This window comes from Nomascus leucogenys, chromosome 3, assembly GCF_006542625.1.
Source record: "Nomascus leucogenys isolate Asia chromosome 3, Asia_NLE_v1, whole genome shotgun sequence".
Taxonomy (NCBI): domain Eukaryota; kingdom Metazoa; phylum Chordata; class Mammalia; order Primates; family Hylobatidae; genus Nomascus; species Nomascus leucogenys.
In genome coordinates, this window is record NC_044383.1 from 39,879,941 (window position 1) to 39,894,834 (window position 14,894).

General features: G+C 38.8%; 1 protein-coding gene across 1 annotated transcript in view; it reads left to right on the forward strand.

Moving 5' to 3' along the window:
* The first annotated feature begins 4,947 nt into the window (after positions 1 to 4,947).
* Positions 4,948 to 14,894, forward strand: part of LOC100597372 (protein FRA10AC1) — a 33,686-nt gene continuing 23,739 nt past the window's right edge. Inside the window, exons 1-6 of the mRNA XM_003255236.4 lie at positions 4,948 to 5,167; positions 7,409 to 7,485; positions 9,121 to 9,216; positions 9,345 to 9,390; positions 12,579 to 12,655; positions 14,573 to 14,656. Of these exons, the coding sequence (XP_003255284.1) occupies positions 7,409 to 7,485; positions 9,121 to 9,216; positions 9,345 to 9,390; positions 12,579 to 12,655; positions 14,573 to 14,656 (380 nt within the window). The 5' untranslated portion in view covers positions 4,948 to 5,167. The remainder of the gene's footprint in view (positions 5,168 to 7,408; positions 7,486 to 9,120; positions 9,217 to 9,344; positions 9,391 to 12,578; positions 12,656 to 14,572; positions 14,657 to 14,894) is intronic.

Consider the following 14,894-nt stretch of genomic DNA (forward strand, 5'->3'; position numbering starts at 1 on the left):
TTGTAAATGGCAGAGCCAGGATTTATACATAAATTTGATTTCAGATATCTACAAGTCCAAACCACCACTGTATTCTTTACATTACTTCCCTAGCTCTAAACTAATCTCTGCACCCTAGCATTTAAGAATGCCCCAAATCTGACTCTAATCTCTCTTTCTGATCTTTCTTTCACTAATCCTTTTCAAAAATTCTTCTCCAGCTCAAGTGATCTACTCCAATTCCTCTAAGGAACCTGTGTATATTTCCACCTCTAATCCTTTAGCGAAACTCCCTTGCCTTGACTGCCCCCTTCTCTCATCTCCTCTCCTCTTAAGAGCTACATTTAAGTCATAGCTTAAGTCCCACTTCCTCTACAAATCCTTTCCTGCCTCTTACTAATCCCTCTGTCTCAATTTATCTGGTACCTTTCCTCCATAAAAAAAGTTTCTAATTCTTTTAAGTATCACAAACCACGATGGGCCTTACTGAAAGGCAATATGTATGGTGGTCAATAGCGTGAGCTTTGGGGCTAGGCACTGTGGCTTACACCTGTAATCCAAGCACTTTGGAAGGCCGAGGTGGGAGCATAGCTTGAGCTCAGTAGTGGGAGACCAGCCTGAGAAACACAGTGAGACCCTGTCTCTACAAAAATTTTTTTCAAATAGCCAGTTGTGGTGGCAGCAGCCTATGGTCCAGCTACTCAGCAGGCTGATGTGGGAAGATTGCTTGAGCCTGGGAGTTGAGGCTGCAGTGAGCCACGATTGTGCCACTGCACTCTAGCTTTGGCAACAGAGAGATAACACTCTCTCTCTACCTATCTCTCTCTATATATACATATATGTGTGTGTATATATGTGTATATATTTAGTATTAGTACTCACATTGCTATAAAGAACTACCTGGGACTGGGTAATTTGTAAAGAAAAGAGGTTTAATTCACTCACAGTTCTACAGGCTGCACAAGAAGCACGGCTAGGGAGGCTTCAGGACATTTACAATCATGGTGGAAGGTGAAGAGGAAGCAGACATGTCTTACATGGCAGGAGTAGGAGAAAGAGAGCAAAGGGGGAGGTGCTACACACTTTTAAACAACCAGATTTCTTCAGAATTCTGTCACAAAACAGCACTAGCGAGATGGTGCTAAACCATTAGAAACCATCCCCATGATCCAATCACCTCCCATCAGGCCCCACCTCCAACACTGCGGATTACAATTCAACATAAGATTTGGGTGGGGACACAGAGACAAACCATATCTCGTGTGTGTGTGTGGTGTGTGTGTGTGTGTGTGGTGTATGGTGTGAGCTTTGAAGTCAGTTATATTTGTGCCCCCATTTGCTTACTCATGACTCTGGAAGTGTTATATAACTTTTAAAAAATCTGTTTTCTTATTGTAAAATGGGGATAATAATAGTACCTACCTCATTTGTTCAATAAATATTCTGAGCAACTATCATGTGTCTGCACTGTGCTGAGCACTGGGGATTCCACCCTGAAAAAGAGAGGTATGCTTCCTGCCATTGTGGAGCTTGCATCTCAGTGAGGGAAACAGGGCTAAATTATTACTGTGTATATAGCTAAGTGCAATGGAAAGTAATGTGCATATTATCAGTAATCCTATCTAGTCTGTGGGAGAGGTGCTCATGAAAGGCCTTTTCTTCACCTAAGTTGAGTTTTGAAGGATAAAGAGGAGTTAGGGAGGCAAACAGAAAGGGTTTAAGACCATTCCGGGTAGAGGAAATGGTAAATCTGAAGAGGCATGCATGTTGAAGAAACAAAGAAAGCCCAGTGTGGCTCCATAACATCAAATGTTATGGAGGTTAAGTGAGACAGCAGATGGTTCTGGATATTTATTGGTATATAACAAACAACCTCAAAGCCTTAGTGGCTTGAAACAATTATACTTATTCTGATTATTAATCTGCAATCTGGGTGAGGCTCAGTGAAGTTACCTCATCTCTGCTCCACTCCATGTCAGCTAAAGAAGTAGTGACAAACCCAGGCAGAAGCTCTGTCACCTTTTGCAACTTAACCTCAGAAGTCTCTTAGCATTACTTCTACTATAGTCACTGACATGCCCAGATTCAAAGCTGTGGCCATAGGTATTAGCTTACAATAGAGAAGTGTCAGCATCATATTATAAAAAGAACATGTTTAATAGGATATATTGGTATATGTGGTATATAATGGTATATAATCGTATATTTTTGGAAAATGCCATCTTCTCATAGACACACAGTATTAGTAGAATGCACATTCAGCCAGGCGCAGTGGCTCACGCCTGTAATCCCAGCACTTCAGGAGGCCGAGGCGGGATCACTTGAGGTCAGGAGTTTGAGACCAGCCTGGCTAACATGGTGAAACCCTGTCTCTACTAAAAATACAAAAATTAGCCAGGCATGCTGGCTCACACCTGTAGTCCCAGCTACTGGGAAGGCTGAAGCAGGAGAATGGCTTGAACCTGGGAGGTGGAGGTTGAGCTGAGATGGCACCACTATACTTCAGCCTGGGTGACGAAGTGAGACGCTGTCTCAAAAAAAAAGAAAAGAAAAGAAAGAATGCACATTTGTTGGGCGCGGTGGCTCACGCCTGTAATTCCAGCACTTTGGGAGACCAACGTGGGTGGATCACCTGAGGTCAGGAGTTCGAGACCAGCCTGACCAACATGGTGAAACCCCGTCTCTATTAAAAAAATACAAAAATTAGCCAGGTGTGGTGTGAGCCTCTAGTCCCAGCTACTCCGGAGGCTGAGACAGGAGAATTGCTCGAACCCAGGAGGCGGGGGTTGGAGTGAGCCGAGATCACGCCACTACACTCCAGCCTGGGTGACAGAGTGAGACTCAGTCTTGAATAAAAAAAAGAATGCACAGTCATAGTTTATATCAGAATTATTACTTGGTATTATCACCACCATCATCACTCAACTTCCCTCATCCTCACCACATACCTAATATAGTATTTTGTTGCTTTGAGTTACATAGCATTAGTGCACATTTAAATTTTCATATCCATTGAAATAACATATTTTATAAATTAGGAACAACAGGTTCATGCATGTACTAGACACTTGGTATGCGACAGAATATATTGTTGTAGTTATTCCATATATTGTCTTTCTTACTAGTCAACCTTCAAGGATAAGGAGTTGCTGTTACATACCTGTAACCCTGATGTCTAGGGCAGTGTCCTGCCCGGAGTAGGCACTTAATAAATATTTGTGTTTTTTATTGTCGTTGAGCTATAATTGTTAACTTGAGATTTCCTAAGCAGGTAGGTTTTCTATCCTGTATTATTTTTAGTTCAGATCATGCAATCTATGCCTAATATATATTTTCTATTTACTCTTTTTCAGTAACTGCTGTCTCAAAGTAAAAAATGGAAATCTTTGCCTGAATGGACTGGTAGCAACAGATCTGAAATTCTTAGAAATGTTGGAACCAGAAGCTACTTCCCACACAATCCATGAAGTAGGGGAGAGAGAGAGAGAGAAAAGAGAAAGAGAGAGAGAGAAACTGGGTCTTATAGAGAGACAGAGACAAGTACTACCCCGTTCTCGACCCTCACCAGATTTGTGGCTTTAGGTTCTGTGCCTCTCTTCCTCATGTGTAAAACGAAGCTAATAACACAGTAGCACGGGGTTGTTGGAATACTAAAATGAAGCAACAAACAAGAAGATGCTAGGGATGGTAGAAAAATGCTAATAAATGTCAAATATGGATAGAAAGGAAATTGGATATGAGGTACAGGTCTGTTTAGTTTTATTAACAATAAAATAATTATATGTTTAATATATTTACCAAAAAAGAAACTGCTTGACAAAATAATTCCACATACTATAACATCAAATTGTAAGGCTTCCTGTTGCTTTCACTTTTTTTAGTAAAAGTTTTTATTGAAGTATAATCCGATTGCATTTTGGAATAAGTTAATTTACAATAATTTAATTTATCTTATAGCTTTTAAGATCACATTCACTGCAATGGGTAAAGCAGAATGTATCTATAATTTATTGTCAGGGTTAGAGACTTGAACTGATAAGGATATCATTATCTACTGTTTAGGGCAAAAGATGTAAAATGAGTGTGCATTAAGTGCCAAGGTTTTCTCTAAAAAGAGCCCACTGTAAAAGCCAGAAGCGTGCCAGTTCAATTCAACAAATATTTAATTAGCACTTGTGATTTCCAAGGCACCGTTTTGGGTACTGAGGAGGAAGCAAAAATGAATAGCTGCTAATGCCAGCGAGAGACAAGACATGAACCAAGCAACTAGACTGGAAAGAGTGGGGCGTCGTGATGTAGAAAAGGCAAAGGACAGGAAGAACCTAGTGGCGCTTAAAATAATCCAACTTTTCCTGCCTTTTTTCTTCTTCTTTTTAAGATTCTATTTTGGATCCCTTTTCGCATGTGCCAGGTCGCTTGTCGGCAGAGAATCCTCAACCCTGAGAAATCTCTCCTCCCTATTCTTTCTTTCCTCACAAATTAGATGAGCTCTTCTGCCATCAGCACTGCTTTTCGAATGGTATCTATTGTGTGGGTGGCGAAACGATGGAAAGATATTTTTGTTCTAATTATGAGAACTGTTTTACTGGGGGAAGGAGGGAGAGGCTGATCTGAAGCGCTGATGAGATGCTCTGCGAGGATCCTCTGAGGAGGCGTTACTAAGGTTACTAGAGAGAGGAAGGCAGGTGATAGGCAAGGTAAAACAAAATATATTTTCAAATGAGAGGCGTGGGCTAAGCAGCAAGCAGTGCCAGCGGTACTAGATGCCGGAGTCCCTAGAGGGGAAAGGAAGGAGGCCCAGAGAAAAACTGGGAGCCGCGACTTGGCGAAAGCTGGAAGCCTCTTCGTCCCTTCCCGGGCCGTTTCTCTCGCTGCCCTTGTTTCCCGGAGCTGTTCTGGCTGTAGCACAAGATCGGCGCACTCGGGTGACGGTGCCATTTAGATGTAACACGTAGCCGTGTCGGACCGGAAGTGGTGCCCAGTCGGGACCCGTAGGGAGAGGCGGGTTGCGGGCGACGGCGGCGGCGGCGGCGGCGGCGGCTGTGGTTGTGGCGAGGCTGCGCGGCCGGGCGCACGGGACCTGTCCTGCAGCGGCTCTCTCAGGCCGTGGGTCGTCGCTGCAGCTGCCGGGAAAGAAGGAAACGACGCCTCCGGGGGCGAACTTGGCACACAGGGAGGAAGGGAAAGGGTGTGTGAGGAGGGCTGTGGGTATATTTGGCGTCAGGGAGAAGGACCTCAAAACATGTTTTTCGTATAGTACTAGTTGATCGTCGGTTTTGTTTTGTTTTGTTTTCTTTTTTGGATGACAGATTCTGGAGACACCTGGCATCTCCGTTTTTGAGTTTCTCCCCGCTCTTGTCAGTTGATCCGTAGCCTGAAGTGAGAGCTTTTTAGTTCAACCAGTGAGTTAAGATAGGTATGGGTTGGATGGAGCGGCCAGCGAATAAAGAAATGGGAGAGTGAGAGCAAGAGTAGGAAGTGGTGTCCTGGGGCGAGGGACAAGATGATGATGATGATGATAGTTAACATTTTCTGGGTTTCACTATTCAAGACACCGTTAAAACCCTTTAGATGAGGCAACTCTTTTAATCTCCATTCGTATGAGGTCAGCCATCTTACTAGCCTCTTTTTATAAATGAGGACACTGAGGCTTGGAGAGGTTAAGGAACAGGCCCAAAGGAAGACAAATGAAAAGTGCAGAGCCCAGCAGTGAATTCTAGTAGGCTGAACCTAGAATATATCTCTAAACTCCACACTACAGCTGTCCCCCATCAAGATGTAAAGAACGTGAGGACATAGGACAAAGAGTGAGAGGACAATATAGCTTGAACAGATGTGATAAGACAGCTGGAGTTGACCTAAAAAAGGGTGTAAAATCCACGTGTGTAAGGCAATAACAGATGTAAGGGAGGGTAGAGTTGGAACTGTGGCTTTCAAACCTTCATCTCCAACCTTAACTAGCATCTTCCTGTCTAGGATTTTAGTGGGACAGAGAAGAGAGGTATATACCCACACACCAAAGTTTGAAAATGGGATTACAGACTTTAAAGGTTATTTAAAGATTTAAACAACTTAAAGATTATTTCATGTAGCTCCTTATTTAATAGATGAAGTCCAGGGAGATGAAATGACTCATTCGAGGTAGCCAGGACTAGAAACGTCGTTTATCCTAGATCCAGTGCAATGAAGTTTAGGGAGTTCTTTCCTCTTTTTCCAGCTGCACTTGCTGTCGTCATATTAGTTTTAATAATTTGATATTTAACCTGGACTGTTCCTTCCAGCCATGTAAATTAGTTATTTATGACATCAAATAGTCCATCCATCCATCTTAGTGTGTGTTCCAAATTCAGCGTAAAGCTGGAACTAGGAGCTTCTTCCAATACAATTGAGTGGCAACTGAGGTCTAACAGCATTTCTGAGAATTTCAGTTCTAAAATGAAGTCCCAGCATTTTGGGATGCTGAGGTGGACGGATTGCTCAAGACCAGGAGTTTGAGACCAGCTTGGGCAACATGGCGAAACCCCTTATCTACAAAAAAAAATTTTTTAAGTTTGCCAGGTGTGATGGTGCACTCCTGTAGTCTCAGCTACTTGGAGAGGCTGAGGTGGGAGGATTGATTGAGCCCAGGAGGTTGAGGATGTTGTGAGCCATCATGGCGCCACAGCTCTTCAGCCTGGGCAATAGAGCAAGACTCTAAAAATAACTAGATAAATAAAATGAAACAAGAGAAAGCTGACTAATCCAAAGGGCAAGGTGGTTTACCTTAAAGAAACTCAAAAGAAAATGGAAATCTCTACATATGTTGAAAAAGATTACAGGAAAGTTTTCATCAATTGATGATGTACTATTCACAAATACTGTAATTCTCCTTGAATATAGTAAATCATATTCCAGAGAGGAAATTTGGAGTAATTGAAATTGTGGGCACAAGAATCAAGTAGAGCAGATTAGCCACTTACTGGATTTGTAAATAGATTTACTTAACTTTGATTACTTCATTCCTAAATGAAGATAACTTTCTAACTTGCAGAATAAGAAGTGTTTGTAACACAATGTCTGGAACAAAGTTGGTGATAAACACGCAGTGATTATTACTACTCTGAATCAAAAGTGAAGCATTGCTAAACCTTGTAAGCAGTCACTGCAGCTTCTAGGCCTGGTTTTCAGTGAAAAGATCAAAGAGTAGCCTTCTTTGTTCACCTCATGATAATTAAGGGTGAAAAATGTTGATGCATTTCCTGAAAGGTATGTCTCTTATTTAAAAGCGAATGAAAGTTTTAGATGACTAGATGGCCTGTGAACAGGAATCTGCCCACAGTGATCCTTTAAAACTATTGTGGCTGTTTAAGATAACTTATTTTGAATTATTCTGTTTCCTGGACAATTGGCAACATAGATTCTAAATAGCTGACTTTGTACTCCTTTACAGATGCATGGTCATGGAGGCTACGATTCTGATTTTAGTGATGATGAACACTGTGGAGAATCCAGCAAAAGGAAAAAAAGGTAAGTAATTTTTTTTATTGATCTGTTTTTCACATCCTTTCTAGATTATTATGAAGTATAAATAAATAAGAGTGAAATTTTTAATTGTGTTTACATGTGAAGACAATTGCGCTAGTGAATGAATTTTTGTTCATTAAGCTAACACATTGATTAAAAATTGGAGAACAATTGTGGGAAAAATAAAACATTAATTCTGCAAAGGGGTTTATTGAAAGGGAAAGAAGAGTTTCAGATTTCTGGAATCTTTTCAGAAATCATTGAAACCTTTTCATTACATATATTTTTCATTCAACTGTCAAGGACTGTTTATTTGCAAATGTTGTAGCTCAGAAGGGGCTTGAATGGTCGTCTCTTGCCATTACTTGCCTTCAAAGTGAAGTTAATATGGAGGATGAAAGTATAATGCAGCACAGTTCTTATGGATACATGAATGAGCAGACTAAGAGGTCACGGGAGGAAACTCAAGGAAGGTTTTATTGAATTGCAAGAGACAAAAACTCTTAGCACATAAAGCCTGTGCATTATAAGCAGGATACGTCTTGGTGGAGCTGCTGTGCGTAGGAGCATTGTTCTTAGCTTTCAGTGCATAGAAACTCAGTTTTATACTTTGACTCAGGAGTGGTTGACTGATGTATACTAACCAAACTTACACACCAGGCTGTTGACTGATTTTTGCTAAGCAAACGTACAGAAATTGACTTATTATTTCACACTGAGAGCAATATATTAGGCATACTAACAGGGTCTGAACATTTTTGTAGGATACTCAGTCTCTGCAATAAAGGATAGTACTAATTGTAATAAATTACATTTTTGATTCTTTACATTTTCTAGATTTTTCACTCAAAAATACTACTTTGTAAGAATAGAATTTGAGCAAATCTAGTTGGATACTCTGCTCCAGGATTATATTCATCGCTAGAACTAGGGCTGACAGTCTATGGCAGGGTGTCCAATCTTTTGGCTTTCCTGGGCCACACTGGAAGAAGAATTGTCTTGGGCCACGTGCTACAGTGGAGCACACACAATTGTGAATCTGTTGGTTCACACTGTTGGCCTGAAGCCCTGCTGGGCCTGCATAAAATACACTAATGATAGCCGATGAGGTTAAAAAAAATGTGAAAAAGTGTCTAATGTTTTAAGAAAGTTTACAAATTTGTGTTGGGCCACATTCAAAGCCATCCTGGGCCACATGAGGCCCATGGGTTGGACGAGCTGGATCTGTGGTTTGTGTTCTCTATAATCAGCCTTGCTTTTTGTGTATTATTAATTACCAAAAACTTCCTTATCACTGTGTTACAGATAGAGAAATGAAGAAACAGAGATAACTAATTGAATCTTATTAAGATTAAGGTAGTAATTGACAGAATTAGGATTTGAATCAGGAACCTAGGTGATATGACACTAGAGTCCATGCTTTTGTTAGTTTCATCTTCCCCGTGTTATAGGTATTAAGTAATGTTAAGGTATTAATTAAGCTATTTAAGGAAATGTAAAATATCTCATTAAAGATCAGTGAGTCTTCTTAAAGTTAAGACTTACATTCTTTAAAGTATATTCCAATTATGAAAATATAAAGAATTAGAAAGTAACCTTTGAAAAAAATGAACTCTTATTTTCTTCTTAATATACCAGGACAGTTGAAGACGACTTACTGCTCCAAAAACCATTTCAGAAAGAAAAACATGGAAAGGTGGCCCATAAACAAGTTGCAGCAGAATTGCTGGATAGGTATGGTATCTCAGTGGCACTTCTATTTCTTGGTTTAAGTTGCTTCATCAACTACGGACTAGGGGATTTGATTATGTTAATTTGAATATAAACATTTTGAATTTTCTGAAAAAAATTTGTTTTAACAGGGAAGAAGCAAGAAATAGAAGGTTTCATCTCATAGCTATGGATGCTGTATCCTTTTTTTATTTCCAGATTTTTATAACTAGTAGAATATTTTAAAGTCTTTTTTGTTTTATAAAATCTTGTGAAATCAAATAGGCTTTTTTATTTTTAAAGATAAGTAGTGATGTAGGATTTTGCCATTTATACTTTTGGGTACAATTCTCTTTTACTAATATATAGGAAAGATTTAGAGACAAAAATAATAAAACATATTACTAGTACTCTATAAATAGGTTTATAAAGTACATGAATCTGCAAATGTATTTTCCAAATTGTTTTTTCAAGCTTTCAACAGTTCCTTTTCCTATACTTATCTTTAGTCTCATTTTAATTTATTCTCTTCCTACCTGGTTCTTTGCTATTTAAGGTCTCTATAAAACTTGTATTTAAAATTAGGTCTATCCAGCCCGTCCCTGGATCTAAGGAAAAAATAAAAATAAAATGAGGCCTGCCTGTGGACTGTCCTCAGGCCTGCGATGGCTTTAATTTTTAGGCATGACTTAAAGCTATCTTTAAGATAAACCCTGCTTCCTGGTTATAGCCATTTGTCAACTCAGTTTTTTAATAAGACTGACTGATGACACTAACTGCTACACTGGCCATCCATACTGCTGTTGAGAATATTGGAGAATTTAAGAGATACCAAGCAAGAACTGAAGTATTTTTGGGTATTTATTGCTGTGATCAGAATTGGGAGAAGGAGACAGTGTCAATTTGATAACGCCCCCTACCTGTAATCATCTGTTTCACTGTGCTGTTCCAATATTTTTCTTTTAAGTTATAGAAGTACCATTGTGTCACTAATTGATTTATTCTTCTTATCTCCTAACCCAATAGCTAGCTTTTCCGTGGATCTCATCTGCCATTTGTTCCTTTAGCATTTAAACATTTGCTCTGCCTTCTCTGATACCTACTGCATTGGGGGCACCTAGTTATAGCCTGGTGAGAGTGAAAGTATGGGCACTCTTTTTTCTGGCATAGGTGGAGTTGGAGCCACAGTTTTTGTTTGTTTGTTTGTTTGTTTTTTGTTTTGTGTGTGAGGATTTATTTTATTTTTTTCTTTATTTTGTTTTATTACTTTAAATTCTGGGATACATGTGCAGAATGTGCAGGATTGTTACATAGGGTATACATGTGCCATGGTGGTTTGCTGCACCTATCAACCCGTCACCCTCACCCTTCCCCGCCCACTGGCTCCAGTGTGTGTTATTCCCCTCCCTGTGTCCATGTGTTCTCATTGTTCAGCTCCCATTTATGGGTGACAACATGTGGTGTTTGGTTTTCTGTTCCTGTGTTAGTTTGCTGAGGATGGTGGCTTCCAGCTTCATCCATGTCCCTGCAAAGGACATGATCTCATTCCTTTTTGTGGTTGCATAGTATTCCATGGTGTATATGTACCACAGTTTCTTTATCTGGTCTATCATTGATGGACATTTGGATTGGTTCCATGTCTTTGCTATTGTGAATAGTGCTGCAATAAACATACATGTGCATGTATCTTTATAATAGAATGATTTATATTCATTTTGGTATATACCCGGTAATGGGATTGCTGGATCAGATGTTATTTCTGATTCTAGATCCTTGAGGAATTGCCACATTGTCTTCCATAATGGTTGAACTGTTTTACATTCCCACCAACAGTGTAAAAGCGTTTGTATTTCTCCACAGCCTTGCTAGCATTTGTTGTTTCCTGACTTTTTAATAATTGCGATTCTGACTGGGAGCCATAGTTTTCTCTGGATTGTTTGACAAGAGTAGAGTAGTTATTGTCTCAAAGTTGTCTTGCTAGGCTGACTCTTGGTCATTTGGTTAGAGAGAACAGGCTTTTGTTGACGCTTTTTTAGTCCGTGCCTGTTGGTGTTTCCAGGTTGTCACCTTCTTTACCTCCAATTCTAGAATATATGAGAAAAAAAGAAAACCTAGGGAACTCGCTATCATGTCATACCATAGGTCTTCAGGAGGTCCCTAGCGGGGTGCCTTCTTTCCTCCACCTTTTAGAGTCTTTTTATGTTTGATATATAATGTACAAGGATTTTAGTTGTTGTTAGTATGAGGAATAGGGAGAAGTACATCTTTGCCTACTCCATCTTCCCGGAAGCAAAAGTTCCACCCACCACCTGTTCTTGTACATAAAATTATATTGGAATACAGCCATGCTTCATTTATGTGTTGTCTTTGGCTGCTTTCATGCTAAAATGGCAGAACTGAGCATTTGCAACAGAGACCATATGGCTTGCAAAGCCTGAAATATTTGCCATCTGGCCCTTTGCGGAAAATGTTTGCTGACCCCAGCTCTAATAGATTACATGACTTGCCATGGTCATGTGACCAGTTAGTGGTAGATCAAGAGCTAAAATCCAGATCTCCAGATGTTTGGTTTTTCTGTCTCTCTCTTTTTTTTTTTCCTGAAATATTAACTGGTTTGTTACAATATGGAAATACCATATTCTGATTAAATTGTCTATTAGTACACATTATGATCAGTTAAATCACTATATATGTTTAATGTAATAGTCACAGAGAGTATTGTAGAAGGCGAGGTTAGCTATTATGTGCATGTTCGGCTCTAGAGAGAGTGCTGTTGAGCTTTTTAAAACAAAAAATAAAATGCTCATATATTTTGTTACACTGCTTTGAAAGTAAACATGGCATTTTATTCTTTGAATTTAAAAGACTATAAAAATTGATTTTTTATATTTGCTTTTTTTGAAAGTTTAATGTTGGGATTTAATATTAGAAAAGTTGCATTTTCTATTTAGAGGCTTTATCGTTACTAAAATAGATAAATTATATTTTATGATAATGAAAGATAAATTCTACTCTACTTTTAGAAACTATAATTTTTAAATTTTTCATATTGTGATTATTAGAATGAGTGGTGGTAGGAGGCTATATGCAGTTCAGCAATAGAATAAGAAGCTCTCTTTCTCCCCAGATGGAGATATATTTTTATCACAAGAGTAGTATATGCTTGAAAAATATTCAAAAGAAAGCCTGTACTTTACAATCTTCACTTTCAACAATTTAATATATACCCTTCTAGATTTTCTGAATGTATAAGCATGTATAGTATGTGAATATTTTTAAAAAGCTAAATAGACTCATATTATGCTTTTTTTTACCCCCAATCAGCAATATATTATGACACCAAACAGCTCCTAAGAGAATAAAATCCTTAATTTTTTGCATTTCAGTATCAAAGACATACAAAGTTCGTAAATGATTATATTTTATACTATGGTGGCAAAAAAGAAGACTTCAAGCGTTTGGGGTAAGTATCAGGAAGTTTACAAAGAAGGGAATGTGGGTTATGGAAAACTTTAAAGACCCACAGCTACTGTGCCTTATGATTCTGTCATTCTTCCCTGCTTTCTATTCCAGTTTGCCTTTTTTTTTTTTAAGATGGAGTCTCACTCTGTCGCCCAGGCTGGAGAACAGTGGCTTGATCTAGGCTCACTGCAACCTGTGCCGCCGTGGTTCAAGCGATTCCCGAGTAGTTCAAGCTACTCAGGCTCCCGAGTAGCTGGGATTACAGGCTCCTGCCACCATGCCTGGCTAATTTTTGTATTTTTAGTAGAGACGGGGTTTCACCATCTTGGCCAGGCTGGTCTTGAACTCGTGACCTTGTGATCCACCCGCCTTGGCCTTCCAAAGTGCTGGGATTACAGGCGTGAGCCACTGCACCTGGCCCCAGTTTCTTTTTCATATTATAAGGTAGAGATACCATCCACAGCTCCTGAGTAGCTCTTCATGAATCTCATTTTTTTGGACAGGCCTCAGGTAGACTCTTTACCTGCTGAGCTGGGCACAACCCTGGTGATAAAAGGATATGTGAAGAATACTCATGTGTCTTCTTGGCAAGGATCTTTGAAATAAGGACATTTTTATACCTTGATGTTTGGGATTGCTTTTTAAAAGATAGGTAAACAAGAAATCTCACTCTAGCATTTCCTGCACATCAAAGTCCTTCCCATGTTTAAGGCTCTTCTATCAGAACTTGTTTTTTTGTTTTGTTTTGTTTTTGTTTTTTTAAATTTTTATTTTTATTTCAATAGTTTTTGAGGTACAGGTGGTTTTCGGTTGCCTGCATAAGTTCTTTAGTAGTGATTTCTGAGATTTTAGTGCACCCATCACCCAAGCACTATATGCTATACCTAAAATGTAGTCTTTTATCCCTCACCTCCCTCCTGGCCTTCCCCCGCATTGAGTCCCTAAAGTCCATTATATCAGTCTTTTGCCTTTGCATCCTCATAGCTTAGCTCCCACATATAAATGAGAACATATGATACTTGATTTTCCATTCCTGAGTTACTTCACTTAGAATAATGGCCTCCAGCTCCATCCAAGTTGCTGTAAAAGACATCATTTCATTCCTTTCTATGGCTGAGTAGTATTCCATGATATATATATATATATATATGTACACACACCACATTTTCTTTGTCCACTCATTGGTTGATGGGCACTTTGGTCGGTTCCATAGCTTTGCAATTGGGAATTGTGCTGCTGTAGTGTGTGTGGGTCTTAGAACTTCTTAGTTTTATGTGAGGTTTTTTTTTTTCCCTCTAACAATTTTCTGAGTTGGTAGGGCTCTGAGAAACTTTAGTACCACCTCATTTACCCCCGATTTATCTCCCCTATCAATTTATCCTGTATCTCCCAACAATCACTTTTTTTTCCTTTTTTTTTTTTTTTTTTTTTTAACCCCCAGACTGTTAGCATTTTATTTTGAAAGGTCAATCCCTTTGGCTTTCTTCCTCCTTTACTCAGTCTTCTACCTAAGAAACTGTAGTAAAATGAGATAGGGAAAACTTTTCGTATTTTTTAAAATTAAATCTTAGCAGAGTGGTTGGTTAGATTCTGAAACTTATTTTCATTCACTTTATTCATTTAGTGTTTAGTCAGGTTTCTCATTCTAGCTTTGGTAACTTAGCACCATTTGTATAATTGAAACCAATGCTACAGACAAATTCCTTATCCATTTAACTTCCTTCTGTAGTAGTATTTTTTATAAGTGCCTTTTGAAAATATTGAAATATTTTTATAAATATATGAACAAATATATACTCACCAAAAAACTATCTTCATGTATTATATTTTTATAAAATTTTCCAAAACTCACAGAGCTATTTAACCTAAATTTGACTACTTTTGTTTTTGTATTAAATTGAAAAGTTCTGTTTTCCAGGGAAAATGACAAGACAGACTTGGATGTTATACGAGAAAATCATAGATTCCTATGGAATGAGGAGGACGAAATGGACATGACTTGGTAATTAGCCATCAGAGGCATAATGCATCAAATGCTTTAGTCCTGTTTCTCCTGTTTTCTGAGTGGTTTTTTAGTCAAGGTGTTCAGCCCCTTCATAGAACAGTTCTGAATCAAGGACATAAAATCATGCCTAGGATTATTTGGTTCTTTTGGTAATTTTTGGCAGTTTTAACTGACTTCTTATTGTTTGACTTAGTCTTCAAAAAAATAACATTCTTTTTTACAGTATTGTGTGTTA